General features: G+C 37.1%; 1 protein-coding gene across 2 annotated transcripts in view; it reads left to right on the top strand.

The window, feature by feature from the left end:
- CFAP20DC (CFAP20 domain containing) overlaps window positions 1-23,250 on the top strand; it is a 155,985-nt gene that overhangs the window by 97,895 nt on the left and 34,840 nt on the right. For both annotated transcript variants that reach the window (XM_087923569.1, XM_087923570.1), the window contains exon 13: window positions 8,249-8,310. In XM_087923569.1, coding sequence (XP_087779695.1) covers window positions 8,249-8,310 — 62 coding nt within the window. The remainder of the gene's footprint in view (window positions 1-8,248; window positions 8,311-23,250) is intronic.

Here is a 23,250-nt window from a genome sequence, read left to right as displayed (position 1 = left end):
TAATCTAGTAGTCCAACAAAAAGAGAGAGAACCTTCATTTACAATATACAATCAGCAAGTTTACAAAATTACATGCATTGATAAAACAGTGCTCACTTCATTTTTGCATCATCATTATCTGCTATCTTGTTTTCACTGCTCCTACATAGAAATTGGCTACTCTACGTGTAATAGAATGTTTCAGGTTGGAAATTATAACTCATCCTTCTGCCTGTGTATTGGTGCAGAAAGGACATAGAGATAGATCCCTGTTGAAAGTATTGTATAACACACTTTATATTTGTATAAAGTTTTGTATTATTTCAGTCTCCCAGACTCACATGGGCAAGAACGTTCAGCTTACATAAATTTAGAATGCCCAATAAATGTAAAAAACTCTATCAAAATTCTGCATGATATTTATTTTAGTTCATTTGTTGTTTTCAAACTCAATAGTTGATCATCTGCCAGAACTAAGAGTAATAAACCTCTTAGGAAAACTGGTCTTAAACCAGTAACTTTATCTGATTCCAAGGCTCACTTGAATGCTAGGCATCCTAATCTTAAGCCTGAATAATGTATTAAGATATGTCAGAGGCAGAAAGAATGGACTTGGTTTGTACTACCTCTCCTTTGTCTAAATTTTCACATGGGCACCATATAACTTTTGGAGCCAAGAACATTAAAGCTACTGCCATTAGTTCTTGTATTTTGGTTAAAATAAAAAAGATAAATAAAAGAAGCTCCAAGTAGCCAGTAAAGATGTTCATGCCAACTGGATAATATATTCATCATGTGTTTTTCAAATCTTAATGAAATAAAACATTGCTGTAAGAAATGGACCTACTAAAAGGTAAAAGATGGACCTACTCTATTCTGCTCTGCCCTGCCCTGCCCTGCTCTGCTCTGCTCTTCTTAAAGGTTTTTTAACAAATACTTGAATCTTTGATTTTTTTAGAAATCTATAACCAGCTTGTTCTTCTTGAAGTGCAGAATTATAGGTCTTATTGTTTTTCTGAGCACAGTGAGCATATATGAGATGATGTCCGGTTGCATCATCTGTGAGCAAAAGTAGGGGAATATTATATCTTACAATTTGGGGAGCATGGAAATCTTGTTTAGCTTTTTTCTTTAACACAAAGTTAATGTAAAATTTAAACAATGTAGGGTCAAAATACATCCTTGCTTCACTTCTCTCTATATATTTACCATTTCTTAAAGCAGGGGTCCCCAAACTTAGCAACTTTAAGACTTGTGGACTTCAACTCCCAGCATTCTCCAAACAGCATAGCTTTGGGAATTGAAGTCCACAAGTCTTAAAGTTGCCACGTTTGGAGACCTCTGTCTTGGAGCAACCATTCTAGATTGCATTTCACCTTAAAGGGGCATGGAAGTACAGCTTCTGAATCCAGAAAAGAAGATTCCTATACTGAATGTATTTTTTAGCTTTTCCCACAATATCATTCTGAATATAAAGCAGATGTTAAATCAAGGCAGGCCTATGGCAGACTTCACTTTATGGTTCTGGTTGTTCATTAAGAGGTACAAGAATATCACTAGGCACTAAGGCCTCTTTAAATCTCACTTGTTTGTCTCCTGTTATACCTTTAAGCTCTAGCTAGTCTTGGAGTCTTCAGTTTAAGTGTTTGGCACATCATTTGTTTATTATACTCCAAAGCCTGGTAGGTCTATAATTAGTCAGTTCTCTTTCATTATCCCCAATCCTTGACAATAGGTCCTATTGGATTGATGAAGGTTGAACAAAGATGTATCCATCAAGCTAAGGTCAATTTAATTATTTCAGCTAGGAACAAAAAACACTACCCAATGACTTCAGAAGGAGAAAGTGGTGAGCATCTTTGTTCAGTTTTATGTTGGAATCTGCACATAAAGCTCTGAAATGCTTTTTCCCATGCTTGTATAAAAAGCTGATTGTCTGATTCTTTGGGGTTCTACCGAGACCACTGGGGAAAAATCTCTTTCCTTGGACAAACAATGTTGAACAAACAATGGTCAAGTTTCCCTATGGGGTTTATTCTTCTCCTCCCGGACAGACTCTTATTGGGTTTTTTCCCCCTAAAATTCAATAATTCTTGGTGTAGAGCCTCTAAGGGGTTCCTTTGAAAGCTGTATATTCTTTTGAAATGTATGTGTGTGTACACACACATATACATATAAACATATATATATACACAGTACACATACACACATACATGCACATATACACACACACACACACATCTAAAATTTTAAATTTCCTTCTGAGTTCCTTATGCATTTAATTAAACAATTCCTGATATTTCCTAAAAATTTCCTCTTTGATTTGGCTTAAACATTTATTTGGTAATAAACAAATTATCTCACCCTATATACACTTCATTGGATCCTTCTCTTGGTAATTATGAGCACATTCTTGAAACGGGCAGAGATTCAAATATTCAGGACCAAAACACTTTAGCACTCTTTTCATTCCATCAGATCAGATCAGAATTACAGAACAGCAGAATTGGAAGAGGTCTTGGAAATCTTCTAGTCCAAGTCCCCTGCTCAAGCAGGAGACCATATACCATTCCAGACAAACAGCTGTCCAGTCTCTTCTTAAAAACCTCTAGTGATGGAGCACCTTCACAAGCAGTTTCACTGATTAATTGTTCTCATGGACAATAAATTTCTCCTTAATTCTAGGATGGATCTCTCTTTGATAAGCTTCCATCCGTTACTTTTTGTTTTGCCCTCAGGTGCTTTGGAGAATACATTGTCTCTCTCTTCTCTGTGATATCCTTCAAATATTTCAATACTGTTATTAGAAATATTGTGAACATCGGAAGGGCATTCATTTTGTCCTGTCTGCATCATTGATTTGGGGGGAACATTCTCAGAACTAAAGTATTCACTTCTAATAAAGATTCCAGATCTCCAAATCAGCAAAGTAACTCCTACTTAGTCGCTATGTGAATGCTGAATTTGGGGGAGGAGGGAAGATTATTTATTTTGATTAAATTTATATGCTGTCCATCTCATTGTTGATATTCTGAATTAATGGGATTTAGGAGAAAAATTAGTAAAACAGATAACATGAATGGATGAGTGCAAACTATACAAGAAAGTATAGAGAATTTGAAGACTTGAATCAGTGGCAATGACGATTGTTTGCTTAAAGAAAACTCTGTTGTTTTTTCCCCCAAACATATTGTTTAAGCACATCTATTCAAAGGTATACAGGGCAAAGGGATTAATATCAGTCTAAAAGCTTTCATTGCTTATGGTGAGAGATTTAGAAAATTGGTGAAAGATAGAAGGATATTCTGATAGTGTCCAGAGGGGTCCTTGGCAAAAAAAAAAAATCCGAGCAAAAGTAAAGATAAGAAGTGAGGAAAATTGAGAGGGATGGTAGAATAATTGCAGGAAGAGACAGTATGAATCATGGATGAAAAAAATATTAAAAGATATATTAATCCTGCAGCAAAATGAATATAAACTAGATGCGATATATAGAAAGTGCTTGGAACAGAATAAAATAATTGTGACACAGAGTGCCATAGGGACTGTGTGCAAGTATGCTAATCAGAAGAATGAAAAAGATGCATGGTTGGATTGTAAAGTAAAAGAAATGGATGGGGGGGAGGGGGAACCAAATAAGAAGTTAATTACAAAGAACCAAGACAGGAGAAAGAACAGATTATTACAACTCTCTTTTTTCTTCTTCATTCCTGTCCAATTCTCATTCATTGTCTGGACAAGTCCCTGCAGTATTTTTCACAAGGTTTTTCAGAAGGGGTTTGCCATTGCCTCCTTCCAGGAGATGAAAAAAGTGATTGGCCCAAGATCACCCATCTGGCTTCATCCCTAAGGCAGAGCTAGAACTCATAGTCTCCTGGTTTCTAGCCTGGTGCCTTAACCACTGCACCAAACTGGCTCTCAGCTCTTTCAATCATAGCTTTTTTATATTTGCTATAGAAAATGGGTATCAAACTCGCCGCATCCCGTTGCCTTCACGTGACGTATCGTGAGATTTTTTACCCTTCATGGAGCTGGGGTGGGTGTGGCCTGCACATGATACATCTGGTCCACAGGCCACCAGTTTGACATCCCTGCTATAGAAGCTGCAGCCTAATTAACATATCTCTTTTGTTTATTTATTCTGAAATACAATCAGTTGGTCATTAAAGAGCATTATCAAAAGTAACTGGACAACAAACTTTTCTAGTTGCTTCTCTGTTTGAAAATCTGAACCTATGAAGAAATCTTTGTTCATTAGAATCCCCATTCCTCAGTTTATAGTTTGAAACCATTTTTTTTTTAAAAAATGTTTTTGGACAATGAATTATTTCTGTTGAGGTAATCACTTAGTAGATTTTGATTCTGATGCTTATAGTATATTCTTTTGAGGTGTTTTCCTTTAGTTTGGGGGGCAGGATTATAAATTCCATGCAATGTTAAGTTGATATTCTTGGCAATTGAAATTCTTGATTTGTTTTCAAGGCTATTGGGAAAAGCTGAAAGTCAGATTCCCTTAAGCTGTCCTGTCCAGGTTGTGTCAGCTGTTTGTCTAGTGAAAAAGTCATCCGCCACAACTAAGAACTTGCTTGTCTCCCTTTATTCTTCTTCAGAATAACTAGGCTAAAATGGTTGTTGTTGTCAATTTATACAATAAGGCTGTTTTCAGAGAATGGTGCTGCTGACTCAGAATTCCTCCACTTATGAGTACAGAGGCAGGAAGAAGGCTTTTATTGCAGCACTGACCATATTCACATTTCTAATGAATTTCACATGGAGTTTTGGTTATTTCTATATTTTCTGTGATTGTTGGATTCTCCTGATTATTTTTAAAAAACCAAGTATGTTTGCTAAGCACAATAGATGGTTCCCCTGGGAGTGTGCAAATTATAAATGCCCCAAATACATGAAATTTTGATGGTCAAACCATTGCTCCTTTTTAAAAATATGTGAGATTATCATGAAACTTTAAATAACATATTTTAAACTGAATATTGTACTACATTGTAATATATTATCACTGTCTTCTCTAATGACCAGTGTTAGAGAGCTTGTGGTTATTTACACAGTCCTTCAGAGTGTGATATCTGTTATAAATTCAGAATTCCTTTATATGTCTGAAAGTCTCTTAAACTAGGTTATGGTATATTTTCTCCTATATGAATATGTATGTCAAGTTCTTCCACTCTGTTATTAGAACTTGAATTTGACATTAAACAAGGCATGTATTCACTTGGTCTGCTTTAGACTTCCAGAAATATGTTAACCATCTACAGCTCCAGGGCTGATAAAAATAAGAACAACATTTCTATAGCAAGTGAAACAAAACTGCTGTAACCAACTTTATTTCTTCTTTCAATATTCGGCGATGTTAATATTCTAAGTCTTGTATTTTTTAAAAAAATGGATGCTTAATTTTAGTTTCCCTTGCTTTGAGAGAGAAAGTTGTATGTTATACATAACGTTTCTTGTGAGAAATGATACCATCCAGACTTGTTCCAATTAGTCATACTTTCTTCCAGTCTTATTCATCAGAGTTTTGCTAATTTTTGCTTTGTAGATTATAGACAACTTCTCACTAGAAAGCATTGCTTTTGTTCTAGATGTTGGCTGAATTTGAGATAACCTCTTTATCCCTAGGTCTAATCTATGGCAACAGCACCACCAGAAGGCCGTTCTTTGTCTATCATTTATCTTTTCTGTGAGTTTTAGAATGTAGGCTTTGTACATTTTTGATATAAATATTCACATTTTAATATAAATATTCATATTTATGTACAGAGTTACTTTGACCTTCCTCCTGTACAAGGCATGGCTTCAACCATATGCTACTGTGGCATGATTATCCAATGTCCTTCTTGTTTTGTTGTAGCTTTAATAAAATTGGATGGAAGAGAGGGATTTTCTCTCAAGCTACAAAGGTTCAGAATTCCTATAGGCAAGCAGGCAGGAGCAGATGCTTACATACATTAATAACAACAATGCACTAAAGTTGTACTCTGCAGTCAAAGATAGTTTAACAAAAAATGAAATGTAGTAACTAGGTGTGTCAGGAAATATTACTGAAATATAAATTGTTTAGCAGATGCTCCAAAAGATATAATAGCTTTGAGAATTATACATTCTTCTGCTTAGCTGTCAAGTATAATACACTTTTTTTAAAGTGACTGTTTTGCATCAAATCCAACTCTGGAATTTGCAAAGAAGGAAGGGAATTGAGGAAAGAAGAGAATGAGGTAATCTCCTTACACATTCAGGAGCTAATCAATTTATTTCCAGCTGTGGTATATCTAGAAGCATTTCAAGTCTGATTTTCCACATACAAAACAGTGATGTTCCAAATACACTGGTGATAAGCCGTTTTCTTCAGGGTAGGATTTTTTTTTTAGAATACTTAAATTTTGGTCAAAGACCAGTATAGAATCAAAAAAATAGCAAACTCTTTAAAAGTAAAAGAGGAGGGCCAAACATAAAACACAAACTAAAAGAATAATACAAATATACAATATTATTGTCACTATTTTACCATTGGAAACTATGCTTCTTGGACCTCCCTCCCCCTCTAAACAACCCTGAATGTTATTTGTCTGAAATTAAGTCAAAAAGCTAAAAATCTAAGACGGGAGTGGAATATTTAATAGTGTTCAAAAGTTAGGCCAGTTATATTATTTTAAGGGATGAAGATTGGTCAGCTTTAATCTTCACATACTAGCAGCATAAGAGAATATGGCAACATCCAGGGGCTTAAAGCCCCTTTGATCAGAAAGCAGAATTTATACATAGAAATCAAACATTCAGAGTGGCAGAGAAAGCTAGTTTTACCAGGTATGGGGAAATAAAACAGATTCTAATATTGATATAAGATCCACAGTACAGTAAAATGTGAGCAAAGGATTCTAGGTGTCAAACTTGCGCCGTCACGTGAAGTATCGCAACCATTTTTTCCCTTCGTGGAACTGGGGTGGGCATGGCCTACACATGACGCATCCGGCCCGTGGGCTGTAGCAAAATAGACATAATCAGGCAGCAAATAAAATTGTTTTGTATCTGCCTTTCAAAATGGCCAAAAGAAGACCATTAAATCAGGCCAATGTTAAAGCCCTTCTCAGCTTGGATACTGTCATATTTTTAAAAACTAAAACGTATGAAGAACGGTTACAGGAACTGAGCATGGCTAGTCTAGTGAAGAGAAGGACCAGGGGAGACATGGTAGCAGTCTCCAATATTTGAGGGGCTGCCACAGAGGGGAAGGGGTCAAGCTATTTTCTAAAGCACCTGAAGGCCAGACAAGGAATAATGGATGGAAACTGAACAAGGAGAGGTTTAACCTGGAAATAAGGAGAAACTTTCTGACAGTGAGAACAATCAACCAATGGAACAGCTTGCCCTCAGAAGCTGTGGGAGTGTCATCACTTGAGACTTTCAAGAAGAGATTAGACTGCCATTTGTCAGAAATGGTATAAGGTCTCCTGCTTGGGCAGGGAGATGACATGCAAGGTCCCTTCCAACTCTGATTATCTGTTATCTGTTAAGTATTTTGCTGGTCTAAACATACAACTGGAAGCTCAGGAGTACATTTCTGGGATATGCTAGGAATTTTCTCCCTGGGGCTCTCCTTCTTTCCCATAGAGGTTCAGCCAGAGTGATGCTGAACCTCTATGGGGAAAATGCTATCTTTCACCATTCACTGTTCTGTTAAATTTGGGCCATGAAGCATAATGGCATGGCATTTAAATCCTTTTAACAAGTGCACTCAGCGCTATTATTTTTTACAACTCACTAAACAACTAAACAAAGTATAAGAGGTGGTAAGTGCTGTTTGAGTGGTATTTTTATGCTCTCTTGTTGATCAGCTAGATTGTACTAACTGACACATGGAGAATCTCCATATTTCTGAATCAACTGTATGAAGGACAATTGAGCATTGAGCTGATTTGAAGTATTTCTGAGGCTTTGGAGAGCGAAACCTGTATGGAAGGAGATGCTTACCCATCACAACCTTATGTCACAGATTCATTCAATATAAAAATATATTATCTTACTGCCTATGTGAATTTATATTATACTGATGTGCGCCTTGCTATCCTTCCATATTTCCACCAACCTCTTTGAGGAATTTTTGAAACTAAGAAAGTTTTTTTTTTTTACTTTTTGTAAGAATTAAATATACACAATATACTTTGTCGACAGTTAATTACAGTTCAGATTTATATACATTGAAAGAACACGGCAAAGTCATTGTTTGATTCCTTATTTCTTGTATCTTTCACAGCCTGTTAATCAAGGAAGTCACTATCAGAAAGAAATGACCCCTCTTTCTCAGTCCAACCCAAGGTAAGTTGCTGTTTACAGCTCAAGCAAAACCGAAGTGTTGAGAATACGGGAAGAACCAGTCAGTGTAACTTTTCTTTTGTGTACTCTTGAATCTTATTGCCAGTTTCTCCATCTTAAAAAGAAATGTTTATTTCCAGCCTTGACCACACTTATACTCACGCATTAGTAGAAACCTGAAGAATGGAAATGATTGCTGATATGTGGCTCAGCAGTTGAGTGTATTTGGACCAGTGCATTCATTTTTAGCAACCAGACTGGAAACAAATAAATTGGAAAGTATTTATCATTGCAAGTCCTGGAATTCAGAAGTGGCTGTGTTGAACCTAGAACAGTGCTTTATTATCTTTTTGTATTCTTATGTCTTGAAAGTAGTTTCAAGAATTCAGTAATGCTCCCCTTAGAAAAGAGGCAAAAATTGAAAAACATTGAATCTTTTCCTAGCTTATTTAAACTGAAGCTGATTTCTTAACTAAAGAGTTTGTTTTCATAAGAAGCACGAACTAAGGTGGAATGTCTAACTCTGCGGGACACTCTCATAACTCAGGCTTTCTTCCCTAGGGCAAGGGCATTGTGTCCCCTTTTCTAGATTGCCTAAGGGACAGATTTTCAAATAATCCCTTGCTAAAACAATTGCTATGGGTATTAGAAAACTCTTAAAAAGCTAGCTCAAGGAAAATCTGGCTTAGGAACCAAAAGTACTTTGTACAAAGACTTCAGAATTAAGAAAATTCTTATCCATTGTTTATCTTTGCTGCATTGCAGCAAAGCATGAAGAACTTTTCCAAATTTGTGTTAAATTATCCTACGATTTTTGAATTTAATCTGATGAGAACTGGGGAGGATAAGCTTACAGTGAATTTGCTGAAGACAGCAGCATGTTCAGTGGGCTTTGGTACTGTCTGGACCTCAGTTTTTGCTGTGTCATAGTATAAAGCTTGCTGGCAGCTGCCTAAAACTAAAATTAGTTCTTTCCAAGCATGATTCTCATATCACCTGTTTAGCAATGTTATTAAGAAGATAAGAGTGGGCTTATGAGAATTCCAGCAACTGAACTGATTTCTGTATCCCTGGGTAGATGAGGGTAAATACACCTTGATTTTTTAAGAGCCTTCCTGTGATTGACCCAGCTTTCCATGCATAATTAAATCAAAGTTTCTGTGGTAGCAATTCAGATATATTCCATCTATTTTCCACACTCTATACATTAGGCAACAAAGACTGTAAAGTTTATAAAGGTTCTACTTTTCATTTCATTTCATTTCTCCTTGAGGGTCCACTATCTTATCTCCTGTTCCATGGTACATTTTTCTTTCCCTGAAGTCTCAAACCCCTTTTTGTTCTGTCAGGTTCTTAAATCTTTCTAAATTTCCCTACTGCAGAATAGCTTCTAAATCTGCTTATGGACATTCTTAGTCACTGGCATTGCTTCGTTTTGACGGTCTTCCTCTTATAGCTCTTGGTACAAAAACCTCCTTTATTTTATTTGATAAACTTCCTTCTTCTCTCACTGAGATGTGGTTACTCATTACTCCAATCTTCTAGTTTTTTCTTCATGCAACAATAGGGAAGTGATTAATTTCTTCTAGATTTGTAGTAAGATTCCAAACATATCAGAACCATTACAGTTCACAACTGAAAAGTTCTTTCTCTCCAGTGGTCACTTTTGCATTTTTAAGCACTTTTATTGCTGACAGATTCTTTCTTAAATTCTAGGATTAGCTAACTAGAAGGTATTGATGTCAAGGAAAAGGATTCTCTCTTTAACTCAACTACCAAACTCCAATAAGAAATTCTTGCTTCATCCTCCCCACCATCACCTCCCCAATTTTCCTGCAAATTCAGAAATCTAGATGTGCAGCACTTTACTGACCTTTGCCATTTGGAAGAATGACAAGAAAAGGGAAGAACTTGATCTTTAGCCACAAGTTATCTGATTCCTTGCAGATGATCTCTAGAATCATAGATTTGTTGAGGGGAAGGAAAGTAGGGCAATGGCTCACTAGCCACTCTTCCCTAGAAACCTACACATTCCATCTCCAATGGTACCAGAGAATCTGATGCATGGCTTTTTTGATTCATATCCAGTGGTCTCCTAGAAGACCACTAGACCTGTGAAAATGTTCCAAAGGTTTTTTTTTTTCAAGAGGCAACTGGACTTTCTGCTTTTTCTTTGAAGACAGAAGCTGAAGAAGCTTCTTGGATGAGAAGCGAAATGTTGTTTAAAAAAAATTCAGAAAGTCCAATTGTCTCTTGAAAAAAAGCACCTTTGGGCTTGATGACCAAAAGATTGACAGTTCGAGACTCAAGTACCACATGACAGGAAGAGGCTCCATTCTTTCTCCAGCTCCTGCCCAACCTAGCAGTTCAAAAGCATGCAAATGCAAGTAGATAAATAGGTACCACTTCAGTGGGATGATAACAGTGTTCCATGCACCTTCAGCATTATAACCATGCAAGCCACATGATAATGGAAGCATCTTTGGACAACACTGATTTCCTTGGCTAGGAAACAGAGATGAGCACCGCCTCCAAGTGTCGGACACTACTGGACAGGGGAAATCTTTACCTTTTTATATATATTATGCTATGCATGTATCTGAACCATACAAGAGCAGCCTTACCACAAGGTTTCCAGGAAGCACAGAAGAGAAGGAAATGGGAAGAAAGTAGGCCTTTTGCCAACAAGTATCTTACATGTTACTTCCTTCTCTCCAACCAGAACTTGCCCTCAAACCCTGCATGAGAAGAGAAAGTTGAGGGTGTTATTTCGCTCTCCCAATGTAAGAAAGCTTCGGTTCCTGATAGATGAGGCAGGACTGGGTGGAGGGTGTAGTAGCATCAAAGAGCCCCTTGCCCTACTTCTCTTTGTGTCTTCCCACCCTTTCTTCCTATGGATCAGGTGCTTCACTGCTTCTTCCATGCAGAATTAGAAGGCTTTAAGAAATATGAGCAGCTTTATAGTTACCTGCTTTATTGGACAAAATACACAACCGGTCCCCTCCAAAATGGGTTGTACACTTTTATTGGTACAGTACTTATTAATCCATGCAGATTCTACCTAGACAAGCAGGGTTGCATTGCCTATTTTATCATGCAGATGTGCCCACAAATGAACACATGTAGATGAGCTAGCCAAGGTCTACATTTTGACAACTGATATAACCATTTTTCTCTCCATAGGGAGAGCAATTGTTAGTTGATTTTCCTACCAGCAGGGAATCCATCAATCACTTTCCTTAAGTTGTCCTGCTTTATATGTGGGTGGACAGCACCAGTTGTTATCTTATTACTGAAACACAATATGACTTACCAATATAGGCAGTGTAAAGCATATCAGCGCACATTTCTGCCACATCAGAGGCACTGGAGAAAAGCACATTGACACTGCTATGGGGAAAAACCTCAAAACACATCTATAATCATGGCAAGGGTTCCTTATTGTCCAGAAGTACATAAAGCAACCAAAAGAATCTTATCCTTCGATAAAGTAAACCACAACCTACTTCTTAGTAAGCTAGAAAAAAATGGAATAGATAGTACCACCACTAGATGGATTCGCAACTGGCTAGCAAACCGTACTCAACGAGTAGTCCTTAATGGATCTAAGTCTACATGGAGGGAGGTAAGCAGTGGGGTGCCATAAGGTTCCGTCTTAGGCCCAGGACTCTTCAATATCTTCATTAACGACTTAGATGAGAGAATGGAAGGGGAACTTACCAAATTTGCAGATGATACTAAGCTGGCAGGAATAGCTAACACCCAAGAAGATAGGCTCAAGGTCCAGATGGATCTCAACAGACTAGAACACTGGGCCATATCTAATAAAATGAAATTCAATGTGGAGAAAAGTAAAGTCCTACACTTAGGCAAGAAAAACCAAAAGTACACATATAGACTGGGTGAAACCAGGCTCAATAGCAGTAACTGTGAGAGGGATCTTGGAGTCTTAGTGGACAACCAACTAAATAGGAGCCAGCAGTGTGCAGCCGCCACCAAAAAAGCTAATGCAATCCTAAATTGTATTTACAGAGGGATACAGTCAAGATCAAGGGAAGTACTAATACCACTCTTTAAAGCCTTAGTAAGACCACACCTAGAGTACTGCATCCAGTTTTGATCACCACATTATAAAAAAGATGTTGACACTCTAGAAAAAGTACAGAGAAGAGCAACCAGGATGATTAGGGGACTGGAGGCTAAAACATACAACGAACAGTTGCAGGAACTGGGCATGGCTAGTCTAGTAAAGAGAAGGACTAGGAGAGACATGATAGCGGTCTTCCAATATTTGAGGGGCTGCCACAGGGAGGAAGGGTTCAAGCTATTTTCTAAAGCAGCTGTAGGCCAGACAAGGAATAATGGATGGAAACTGAACAAGGAGAGATTTAACCTGAAAATAAGGAAAAACTTTCTGACAGTGAGAACACTCAACCAATGGAACAGCTTGCCCTCAGAAGCTATGGGAGCGCCATCAGTTGAGAGTTTCAAGAAGAGATTGGACTGCCATTTGTCAGAAATGGTGTAGGGTCTCCCGCTTTGGCGGGGGGTTGGATTAGATGATCTACAAGGTCCCTTCCAATTCTGATTATCTGTAATCTAATTATTAAAAAAATAAAATTTATCTTAATGAAAATACAAATACCAAGATCCAGGCACTTTAAAGTCTTAATTTCATTTTGAGATGCACAAGTAATCTATAAAATACATCACTTGCTATTTCCTCAATGAATTCAGCAGCCTGCCAAAAAAATGTTCCTAAGCTATAAATATAGAAAGACATGATTGTGAAATCAACCTACATCATTATGAAAAAAAATGCTAGATGTAGCAAGGTGCAATATATAGCCTAAGAAAGATTGGCCCATCTTGTTGACCTTTTAAAAGATCAGCAGATTGTTGGAGAATAAATAACATGAAGAAATTCTAACCAAAAGCAAAAACAAAACAAAAGTAAGGAAGAAAACGTGATTTCTCTAGTCTATGATTTGGAAGTATTCTTTAACATGTAAACTTATCAAATTGCTTCCTTTAAGAAAAAAAAATCTAAATTTGATTACTTAATAAATACGATACCTCCTACAAAAATAAAACTAATTCAGAAAAACCAGATAAGTTCGCATTTGGGAATTCAGTATAATTTATATAAATTAGCAGGAGATATTGAAACATCTCTATCATTATGAAATATGCCTATTTAGAAAAAGAAGCATAAGAATAGGATTTCCAACTTTGGAAGAGATAGTGAAGCCGTAGGTTTTATGTTATCCCGTTCATTTTCTTAAGAAGGTTCTGTGCAGCTTGGAGTTTGTGAAGAAACTAGGAGGCTTTTGATTGGGAAAATGCTAGAAAGGCTGGAATAAAATTGGCTGGAAAGTAATAGGTGATACCATTATGAGTGGTGGGACTCATCTCCAGGTGGCATGAGTCTGCCTACCGAGATGAGGTGGACCAGTTGCTTTCATGGTGTGGAGACAATATCTTGGTCCTCAACACCAATAAGACCAAGGAACTTATAGTGGACTATAGAAGGAACAGATCAGACATCCAGCCCTTGCTTATCAATGAACACAGAGAAGAGCAAGTGGCCAATTTTAAGTTTCTGGGTGTTACCATAAAAGAGGACCCGACTTAGGGTGCTCACATTGCATCCCTGGTCAAAAGGGCCCAGTAGACATTATACTACCTGAGACTTCTCAGAAAACAACAACTGAATGAAAAACTGCTGGTGACAATTCTGCCGCTGCACCATAGAATGTATCTTAACTTATTCCACCTCTGTATGGTTTGCCAATTGCACAGTGGCAGATAGGAAAGCACTCCAGAGGGTTAACTCCATTGCCCAGAATATCATTGGTTGCCCTCTCCCCTCTTTGGGAGAGCTTTATAGCTCCTGCTGCCTTAAGAAAGTTCAAAACATTCTCAAAGATCCATCTCATCCTGGGCACCCTTTTTTTTGAACTATTACCATCTGGCAGACAATACAGAATAATAAAAACAAGCACAAATAGGCTGAAAAACAGCTTCTATCCCTATAGCAGTAGCTCTGTTGCATTCTACTGTATAGTGCAGTATTGGTGTGGTATTGGGGATTTTCGGTTCATTGTGTGGAGTGTAAAGGATGTGTGTTTGTGTTAATTTTCATGGTCATAATGTGCACTGAAGGTGGTGTTTGATTTTGTTGTACAAGGTGCAATGACAATAAGGTAAACTAAATTAAACTATATATTAGGTGAACTCTAGTGACATCTTAGTGGAAATAAGAAATGAGTCATTATAAGTGAGGTTGGGCACAGATAAAAGTCAGACCAATTGCATTGCTTTTAGTTTACAAAGCAGCAAGGGTGTTCCTTTAACATAGGAGTATCAAACTCACGCCATCACATAGCGTATCATGACTTTTTTCCTCTTTGCTAAACTGGGGATGGGGGTAGCCAGCCCATGATTCATCTGGGCTGCGGGCTGCAAGTTTGATACCCCTGCTTTAACATGAGTTTTTTTAAAAATAATTGTTTTTGAATATACATCAGTATCATTATATGAACAGTGAGGTATCTGGATATCATTCATTTAAGTACAATAATAATAGTAATATTAATAAGATTTGTTACTTTAATCATACTTAACATGAGATCCATCCTCTCTATTTTGCAATCCAACGGGACATTCTGAACATTATATGCAATATAACATAGGGCTTTTTAAAAATATATCATAAATTATAGGCTTTGTCAGATTATTGAGTACATTGTGGCTGCGGATTATGTATAGCATGGAAAGACAAAGCATCTCAGAATGCATAGGAAGCCATGGCAGGAAATGAAATGGCTATTTATTTATTTACTTAACAAAACAAAATGGGAAAATAAATAATAGCTGAAATGGAAAAAAGAAGGAAAGAAAGAATGGACAAACAAAACAAGAGAGAGAGAGAGGGAGATTCTCATCCATGAAATAGAACATCTGAAAAAATAAATCAATTGCTACTAAAATGGCCTCCAGGCTGTTGATATGTACTAAGTCATTGAAAAAAATTCAAGGGAACTGCTTCCCAAGGCTCTGTAGGGAAGAGAGGAGACACAACAATTCTGCTTGCTGGTTGGAGGACTAAAATCGCAACAAGTGGGCTGTGAAGAAACTTAGGTCCTTCTGTTTAAATCATATAGAAGAGGATGCTTCATTTTAAACACATAGTGAAATGCTCAGCTGGCTGGCTATCATCGCAGGCTGCAACTTATATTTCCTCAAGGAAGGGACAGCATACAACTGTGATACAATTCTCCCTCTTCTCCAGAAAGAGGGGAGAGAAAAAACAAAGAATCTCCCTCTAATCTAGATCATATGTCTGAACCCAAATGATTATTCTAAGTTACATTGAATTCTACTAGGCTACAGTAGTAAATTGTAAGTCTCCAGATACTTAACCCTGAATTCAGCTCTCAGTTGAATTTAGTAGCAGATCCCTAGACATTGCTTGGCCAGATTAGAAGTATAGTCTAGAATGAAGGCAAAACACAGTGGACAATTGTCCATTGCAGAACAAAGGAATCACAGAGATATGGGTCCAGTTTCCAGAATTTAAACTCTAGACTTCTTTTCCTTTACCCTTCCAAATTAACAGACACCTGATAGGTTTGATGATCTTGGAGGAGAGCTAAGGTAAGTTTTGCATAACATCTCTCTCCAGCTAAACTAATCATTCCCACCTCACCAGCCTCAACACTTGCAATAAAAATGAAATAGTAAACATATTAATAAAAATCTGAATTAAAAACTTAATTAAAATACCATTAAAAGCACATTGATAAAACAGATTGCACCCAATTGTATTCCAAAGCAGCAGCTAAAAATCTGACATTCTAAAATCCTGTCAGAATAATAAAGTATGCTTGCTTCCAGAAGGATAATAATATGAACTTACCAATTTGTAATACTAAAAAAGGCAAGATTTAGTGGAAGCCATATGAACAATAAAATGGACCAGAGGAGGTGCTCCAGATTATAAACTATACAGTACACTCTGTCTCTTCATGGCTTCAGAAAGACAAGTGGAATGAAATAGACAGTTACTATGGAAGTTCTCTGTCTAAGTTTAAGCAAGATGGATACATGTTACTCAGTATAATACTCTTTCTGTCTTCTGGATTTCTCTTCCAGGAGAAATGTGAATGTGATCACGCCTCAACCTATGTCCTTTTTTCTGATCCTTCTCTTTCTCCACTTTGTCCATTTTGGAGAGTTTCAAATGGGAGATTAAGTTAAGGAGCAAAATGTTTGGAATAAAACTTTCTGGAATAGCATTACATTACTTTTTATGACCAAAAATCAGCAGTTTTCATTTCTGTGTCTCTAAGGCTGACGATGTCCAACATGGATTAGTTTTAAAGAAATAATTCGGACCACCAGTGTAGCTTGCTAAAAGAAGCCATGTTCATGTCACATATCATATAGAAGAGCCTATGGGAGAGAGGGGGGAATTAAAAAGGCAAATTATTTTCCTTCTTCTTCAATGCTCTAATTCAATGTTTCTCATCTTTGGCAACCTTTAAGATGCATGGATTTCAACTTCCAGAATTTTCCAGAAGTATGCTGGCTGGGGAATTCTGGGAGTTGAAGTCACACACCTCAGAGTTGCTAAGGTTGAGAAACACTGCTCTAATTGTGCTTAGCATTCTCAGAAAAATGGTAACCTTGCTTAATCAGAATCACTGTGCCATGAGGCCTTGCACTTGCTGCCCTCCTGCTATCTTGTTAACTGTAAAAAAGATTTCCCAAGTTAAGCATGCTTGCCCTTGAAATAAATTTACCTCAACTTCTATTCATCCTTCTTTAACCTTCTTACCACACACTTGGTAAGAAGAAGCTATGCCATGAAAGTGGAGTTTGATGCAAGTATTGGCTGTTTCCAAGACCTTCAGGTTGGTTCACAAATATAACACTGTATGACTATGGGTAGTTGATTGCAGTGACTGTTCAAAGTAACAGCCACCCTGAAAAAGTGAATTATAACTGTTTTGCACATTTACAACCATTACAGCATCCCTATGGTAACGTGATCAAAATTCAGACCTTTGGCATGTATGTATGACACATGTATTGATGACGATTGCAGTGTTCTGGCATCCAGTGATCGCCTTTTGCAACTTTCTGACAAGAATGGAATGGAATGGAATAGAATGGAATAGAATAGAATTCTGTATTGGCCAAGTGTAATTGGATACACAAGGAATTTGTCTTGGTGCAAATGTTCTCAGTGTACATAAGAGAAAAGATACGTTTGTCAAGAGTCAAGAATCATCAGGTACAACACTTAATAATAGTCTCATAGGGTACAATAAGCAATCAAATCATACTAGGAAACAGTCAATATAAATTGTAGTGATACAAATATAAATCGTAAGCAAAGTCAATGGGCAAGCCAGAGTCACTTAATAACCATGTTACTAACTTAACAACTGCAGTGATTCATTTACCATCTATGGCAAGAAAGGACATAAAATGGGACAAAATTCACTTAACAACTGTCTTGCTTAGCAATGGAAATTTTGGACTCCATTGTGGTCGTAAGTCGAGGACTACCTGTAGTGCTGATTATTGCCAATCATTACCTCTCTTTTATTAAAAGTTGCAGTACAGGGAACAGCTGAAGAGAACCCTGCAGTATGTTTGTCAAAACAGTGTAATTTAGAAAAGTGTATTTAGAAAACTTGATTCTGTGTACATCTCACCAGATATCCCACAATTAAGTACTATTGTTCCAAGCACGTCCCACGATATTGACTAAAATATGTGCAGTGAGACTAACCTTAATATTTCAATGCATATTTTATGTATGTATGTATGTATGTATGCATGCATGCATGCATGCATGTATGTATGTATGTAATGTATTCATCAAATTTATAATTTATGATTTTGATGATTGAATTATAGAGATGTGTTGTAACCATAGAGGAAGAGGTAAACTTAAAATTGTACTTTTTGTTTACTTGCAATTATTTTTCGTTTTTTCTTTCTCGCACTAAGTCTTAAAAAAATCTTTTTCTTTCCTTTTTTCCTACAATACATTAATTTGTATTTTTATTTACTTTTTAAAAATATTTCACGCACACACACACACACACGTTTTATTTTTAAAAAGAAAATAGTGTGTGTGTGTGTGTGTGTGTGTGTGTGTGTGTGTGTGTGTATAATTCTATAAGTCCAGTTAAATACAATGAACATAAATAAGCTCACAAGAGAGAAGGTATTACATGTAATGCAAGCAGAGGATGTTTGTATTGGGGGATCCCCAGGTAACCAAGTTTGAAGGGTTCTCTTGCGCAAGGGCTGGAGCTAACCTTCTTTCAGATGGGCTGATGTTCCAGAGGGCAGATGCCCCAGCAAAAATGACTCATCTCCAAGGTCCCATCAAGGGGAACTGCCTGTCTCTTTTGCCAGATCTGACAGGATGGGTCGATGTAATCGAAAAGATTTTGTCACTCTGTCAAAGGAAACACTATTCTATTTTAGCAATCTCCTGTTGCGTAAATAATATTTTACTTACACAAAGAAGATGAAATACAGTTTTATTTATTATTTATTCATTCATTCATTCACTCATCACAGTTTTACACTGCCCATCTCAACTAAGTGACTCTAGGCAGTTTACAATAAGTTTCAAAATGTACTTTTAAATATATATCCTGCTTTTGTTCAACAGTTCAAATTGTTGCATTCTTTTTATTTAGGAAGTTAGTAAATGTTACCTGACCCAGGTATTATGGGAAAGTGCACAATATGTTTAAATAAGACTAATACACCCTGAATTTCAGCTGAATACAAGTCAAACAAAGGCAAAAATGTGTCATAAAAATGTGAAACAGGAACACAAGCTTCCTGATATGCATTTATGAATCATTGACAAGCATTCATTTTATATTTATGACAAAGAGTCTGTGCCATCTGATTTTCAATATGATAACCTGTTATAGTTGCAACACTTCCCATTATAAATACATTAATGGCCTCAAAATGAGGTCAGAGTCTGTTTGCTAGAATCATTTTAATTAGGAGGGAGGGGACAGAAAAGGATTTATATATTATGACAACTTCCATTTGTGTTAGTGTAATTCAATATTGAACTAGAGTAGAAGTTTACAAGAGATCTCAACAGCAAACATTGCATAACTGAACATTTTCACTGTTTTCCTTGTAGCTGAATTTATTGCCTGCATAGGTGTGGGGCAAAAGCAGATGGTTAGAGGCAAGTAAACATAGCCATGAGTAGTTGACCCTATTACGGTTAATAGGGATATCCAGCTGTCCCTTGAGTTTGTCAGGCAAGTTGTTTGCAGTTGCTTTTTTATAGCTGCACATTAAAAAGCAACCCAAGAAAACTTATGAAGAAGCAAAGACTTCTTCAGATCTTTACTGCTCAGTTTATTTATGGTACTGCATTAGAACATAACCATCTCATTCCTAAATTATTAAATGAACTGTTGAATATGGCTGAGGAGAATTTATTTTGGATCCGTTGTTTGACAACATGAGATGTTAGATTACTATACTTGAGAATTTGAGTTCATCTTACTTTTACAGTCGCAAAACCCTATACAACCTAGAGCAACACAAAACTATTTATTCAGAGTCTTAAATGGCAATAGCATAATTTTTTTAGAAAAAGGAGCCACATATTTAAGGGCGAAGCTATTATTATTCATCATCCTCATAGGCTTTAAGGCCTCTAAGATTAAAATATACTAAGGAGTCAGTCAATCAGTCCTTTATTATAGTCAACAGCCAGTATTCCACATGCTGAGTAGATCATCAGTTTTCAAGATAGAGGAAGCCATGTAGACCACTGGCAAACTATAATGGTATATGGGAATGAAAGTGGGAGACAGGAGGAAGAGCCACAGACTAGTCAACTGTCATGCATAAGGTGACAGATTATTAGGGGCCTAGAGGCTAAAACGTATGAAGAATGGTTGCAGGAATTGGTATGTCTAATCTAGAGAAAAGAAGGACTAGAGGTAACAAGATAGCAGGGTTTCAGTATCTAAGGGGCTGCGACAAAAAAGGGATCAACCTATTAGCCAAGCACCTGAAGGCAGGACAAGAAGCAATGGATGAAACTAATCAAGTAGAGAAGCAACCTAGAACTAAAGAGAAATTTCCTGACAGAACAATTAATCATTAGAACAACTTGCCTCCATAAGTTGTAAATGCTCCAACACTGGAAGTTTTCAAGAAGAGATTGGACAACCATTTGTCTGAAATGGTATAGGATATCCTACTTGAGCAGCGGGTTAGACTAGAAGACCTCCAATGTCCATTCCAACTCTGTTATTCTGTCCTTCTCCCCACTCGCATTTGGAAAAAAGACATAGGAAGCATCTCAAAAAGGATCCTCTCTAATTTGCTAGAAATTTAAATTAAAGAAGTGCTTTCAAACAACTAAGTTTCAGACAATTAAGATTCTGTTGCTGTAATCTTACAATAGTGTTAGTAGTGATAGGTTATGCTTCTTGCCTGGACTAAGGGCTGATAGGAAGAGAACTTGAGTTTATGCTGCAAGGAAGGAACTGTTCTGCAACCTAAATAATAATGTTTACTAATAGATTGTTAGATGTTCTCTGAATATTGTAAAGAGATTAGCTCCTTCTGCAGGTAACTTGGGTCCATACCATGAAGGACTATGTAAAAGTAATATCCAGCTGCAGGTAGTCCTGGGGTTATGATAACAATAAGGACTTTCAAGACCAGGGGTGTCAAACTCCTGGGCTGAGGGCCGGATGCGTCATGTGCTGGCCACACCCACCCCAGGTTTAGCAAGGGGGGGAGTTGCGGTTTGTCACATGATGATGATGATGTGACGATGTGAGTTTGACACCCCTCATCAGATTATCATTACTAAGTGATGTGGTCATGAAGTGTGATGTCATGAGACCACATCACTTTACAATGCCTATACCAGCAGTCCCAGTTTTCATCATAACCCCAAGACTACTCTGGTTATTAAGCAGGAAGTAGTCGGAGAGTCCATAGCACTTGCTATGGAGTGCAGGCAGGTAGAGGGTTCCAGAGTTTATTGCAGAAATCAAATCCAGAAAGCACACACAGATGACTGATTCAGCAGGATTCATTAACTTCTTTATATATACATAATAATATATGAGTAAATGTATATAGTACAATACCAGTAGTAGATTCTTCCAACATAACACAAGTAGAGAAGAAAATAGTTTCAGTTTCAACAGGCAGACAAGAAGAGACTTGAGCTTAGACCACAGAGCAGAGATAAGTCATGCCCAGACTCACTCCTTAAGTTTCAGTTTCCAATTCAGTTCCCATTAGCTGATCTGTTCCTATGCCATTCATTGGCTGATCTTGCTACCATGTCTCTGCCATTTCATGAATATTCTGACAGAGACATATTTCATATCTCATATTTCATAGCAATGATCCTTAGGAGGAAAAGCAGCAAGAGCAGCTTGCAACTTCCCCTGCCAGCTTCTTCATTGACTTGGCATAACCCAAGGACTACCTGTTTTGGAATGTGCATATGCTGTATATGCAGTAGAGGTGCCCCATATTTTGGGAGGTGGCTTTACATTGCAAATATATGCCATCACATATTGTAGAGAACTAGAGAGAAGACCTCCTGGAATGCAAGATCTCCTGAAGAAGAAAGCATGAGAAAGAAATGCAAAGTCTGTGTGGTATAAGAGGGTTAGGGCAGAGGAGAAATTATGGCAGACTTTCAAGGCTCTGTTCTTATACCTTATCCATAATAGAGTTCCAAGAGGGGCTGTGTTCTGTTCTGGATCTGGATCTTGCTTCAAAGGACTGTCACATGTTCGTCAACCTTGGGTGGGAGAGGTTAACTCCAAAATAGCTCAAATAAGTACTTTTTAAAGAAATGAATAAGGCATGTTCAAGAAAGATGTATTTTTATGATTCATTAGCAGAACAAGATCACACAACTTCCCTGATCATACCCAGTTGACAGCACAACATTAAGAAGTACAGAGCTATCTTACCAGTGCCAAAATAAGTGAGCAACATTCATGACGGTACTTTGATTTTATTTGGATTTATTGACTACTTCACAGAATTCAGTAAATTTCCAAGGGACTTACATTCGACTTAATCAAAATTAGTTCTGTTACACATTATTCATTATTCATCAGCCTTGCTCTTGCATCAAAAGAAAAAAAGGATAAAGGGGATAGTAAATGAGAATCGTCTCTAATAATTAAGAGAAGTCACTCTCTCAATAACTTTGAAGTAGAAGGTTTCCATATATGCAATCTTAAATTATTGTAATGATTGAGAGATCCCTCCTCCCAACTTTAGGAATTTAAAGTGCTTCTAAATGTAATTAATTTAGAATAAAAATGCAAAAGGTAGGATTTTTTTAGGTTAGCAGAAGTTTCTTTCTAGCAACTAGAAAGGAATAAACCCTCTCCTTCACTATACCACTTAGATCAGAAAAAGCAGAATTTATTTATTTGTTTATTGTTTAAAACATTTTTATAGCCATCCATCTTATAACCAACTCTGGGCAGTTCCTAATTAAAAGTTAAAACAACAAAGAAAACCAGGTTTGGAATTTGGAGGGTGCCTTGTTGGTGCAATCATAAAATGGCTGACATGAGATTATGATGGTTATGACATTTGGAGACTTTCCTGCTATCTCTAGCAACCAAGCTTACATTTCCTCCTCCCCACCCCCTCCCCGGATACATTTTAGCTTTAGAGTAGAATTCAATTGATAATGGAGGCAGGTGCTTTGCTTTGCAGCAGATACACGTCTCTTTTATTGTTGCTTTTTAAATTAAAAAGAACATTTTAAACAGAAATTAAAATCCAACGGTGCAGAAAATCTGAGATACCCCAGGGAGTTGTCTGCTGACATATAGTTGTGTGTTGACTCTGGATTCTCTCCTCATAATCTTA

This window comes from Pseudonaja textilis, chromosome 2 (genome assembly GCF_049901715.1).
Source record: "Pseudonaja textilis isolate UNSWEBS1 chromosome 2, rPseTex1.2, whole genome shotgun sequence".
NCBI lineage: Eukaryota > Metazoa > Chordata > Lepidosauria > Squamata > Elapidae > Pseudonaja > Pseudonaja textilis.
Note: the sequence above shows the minus strand (reverse complement) of the source record. Positions and strands in the feature narration are given on the sequence as shown.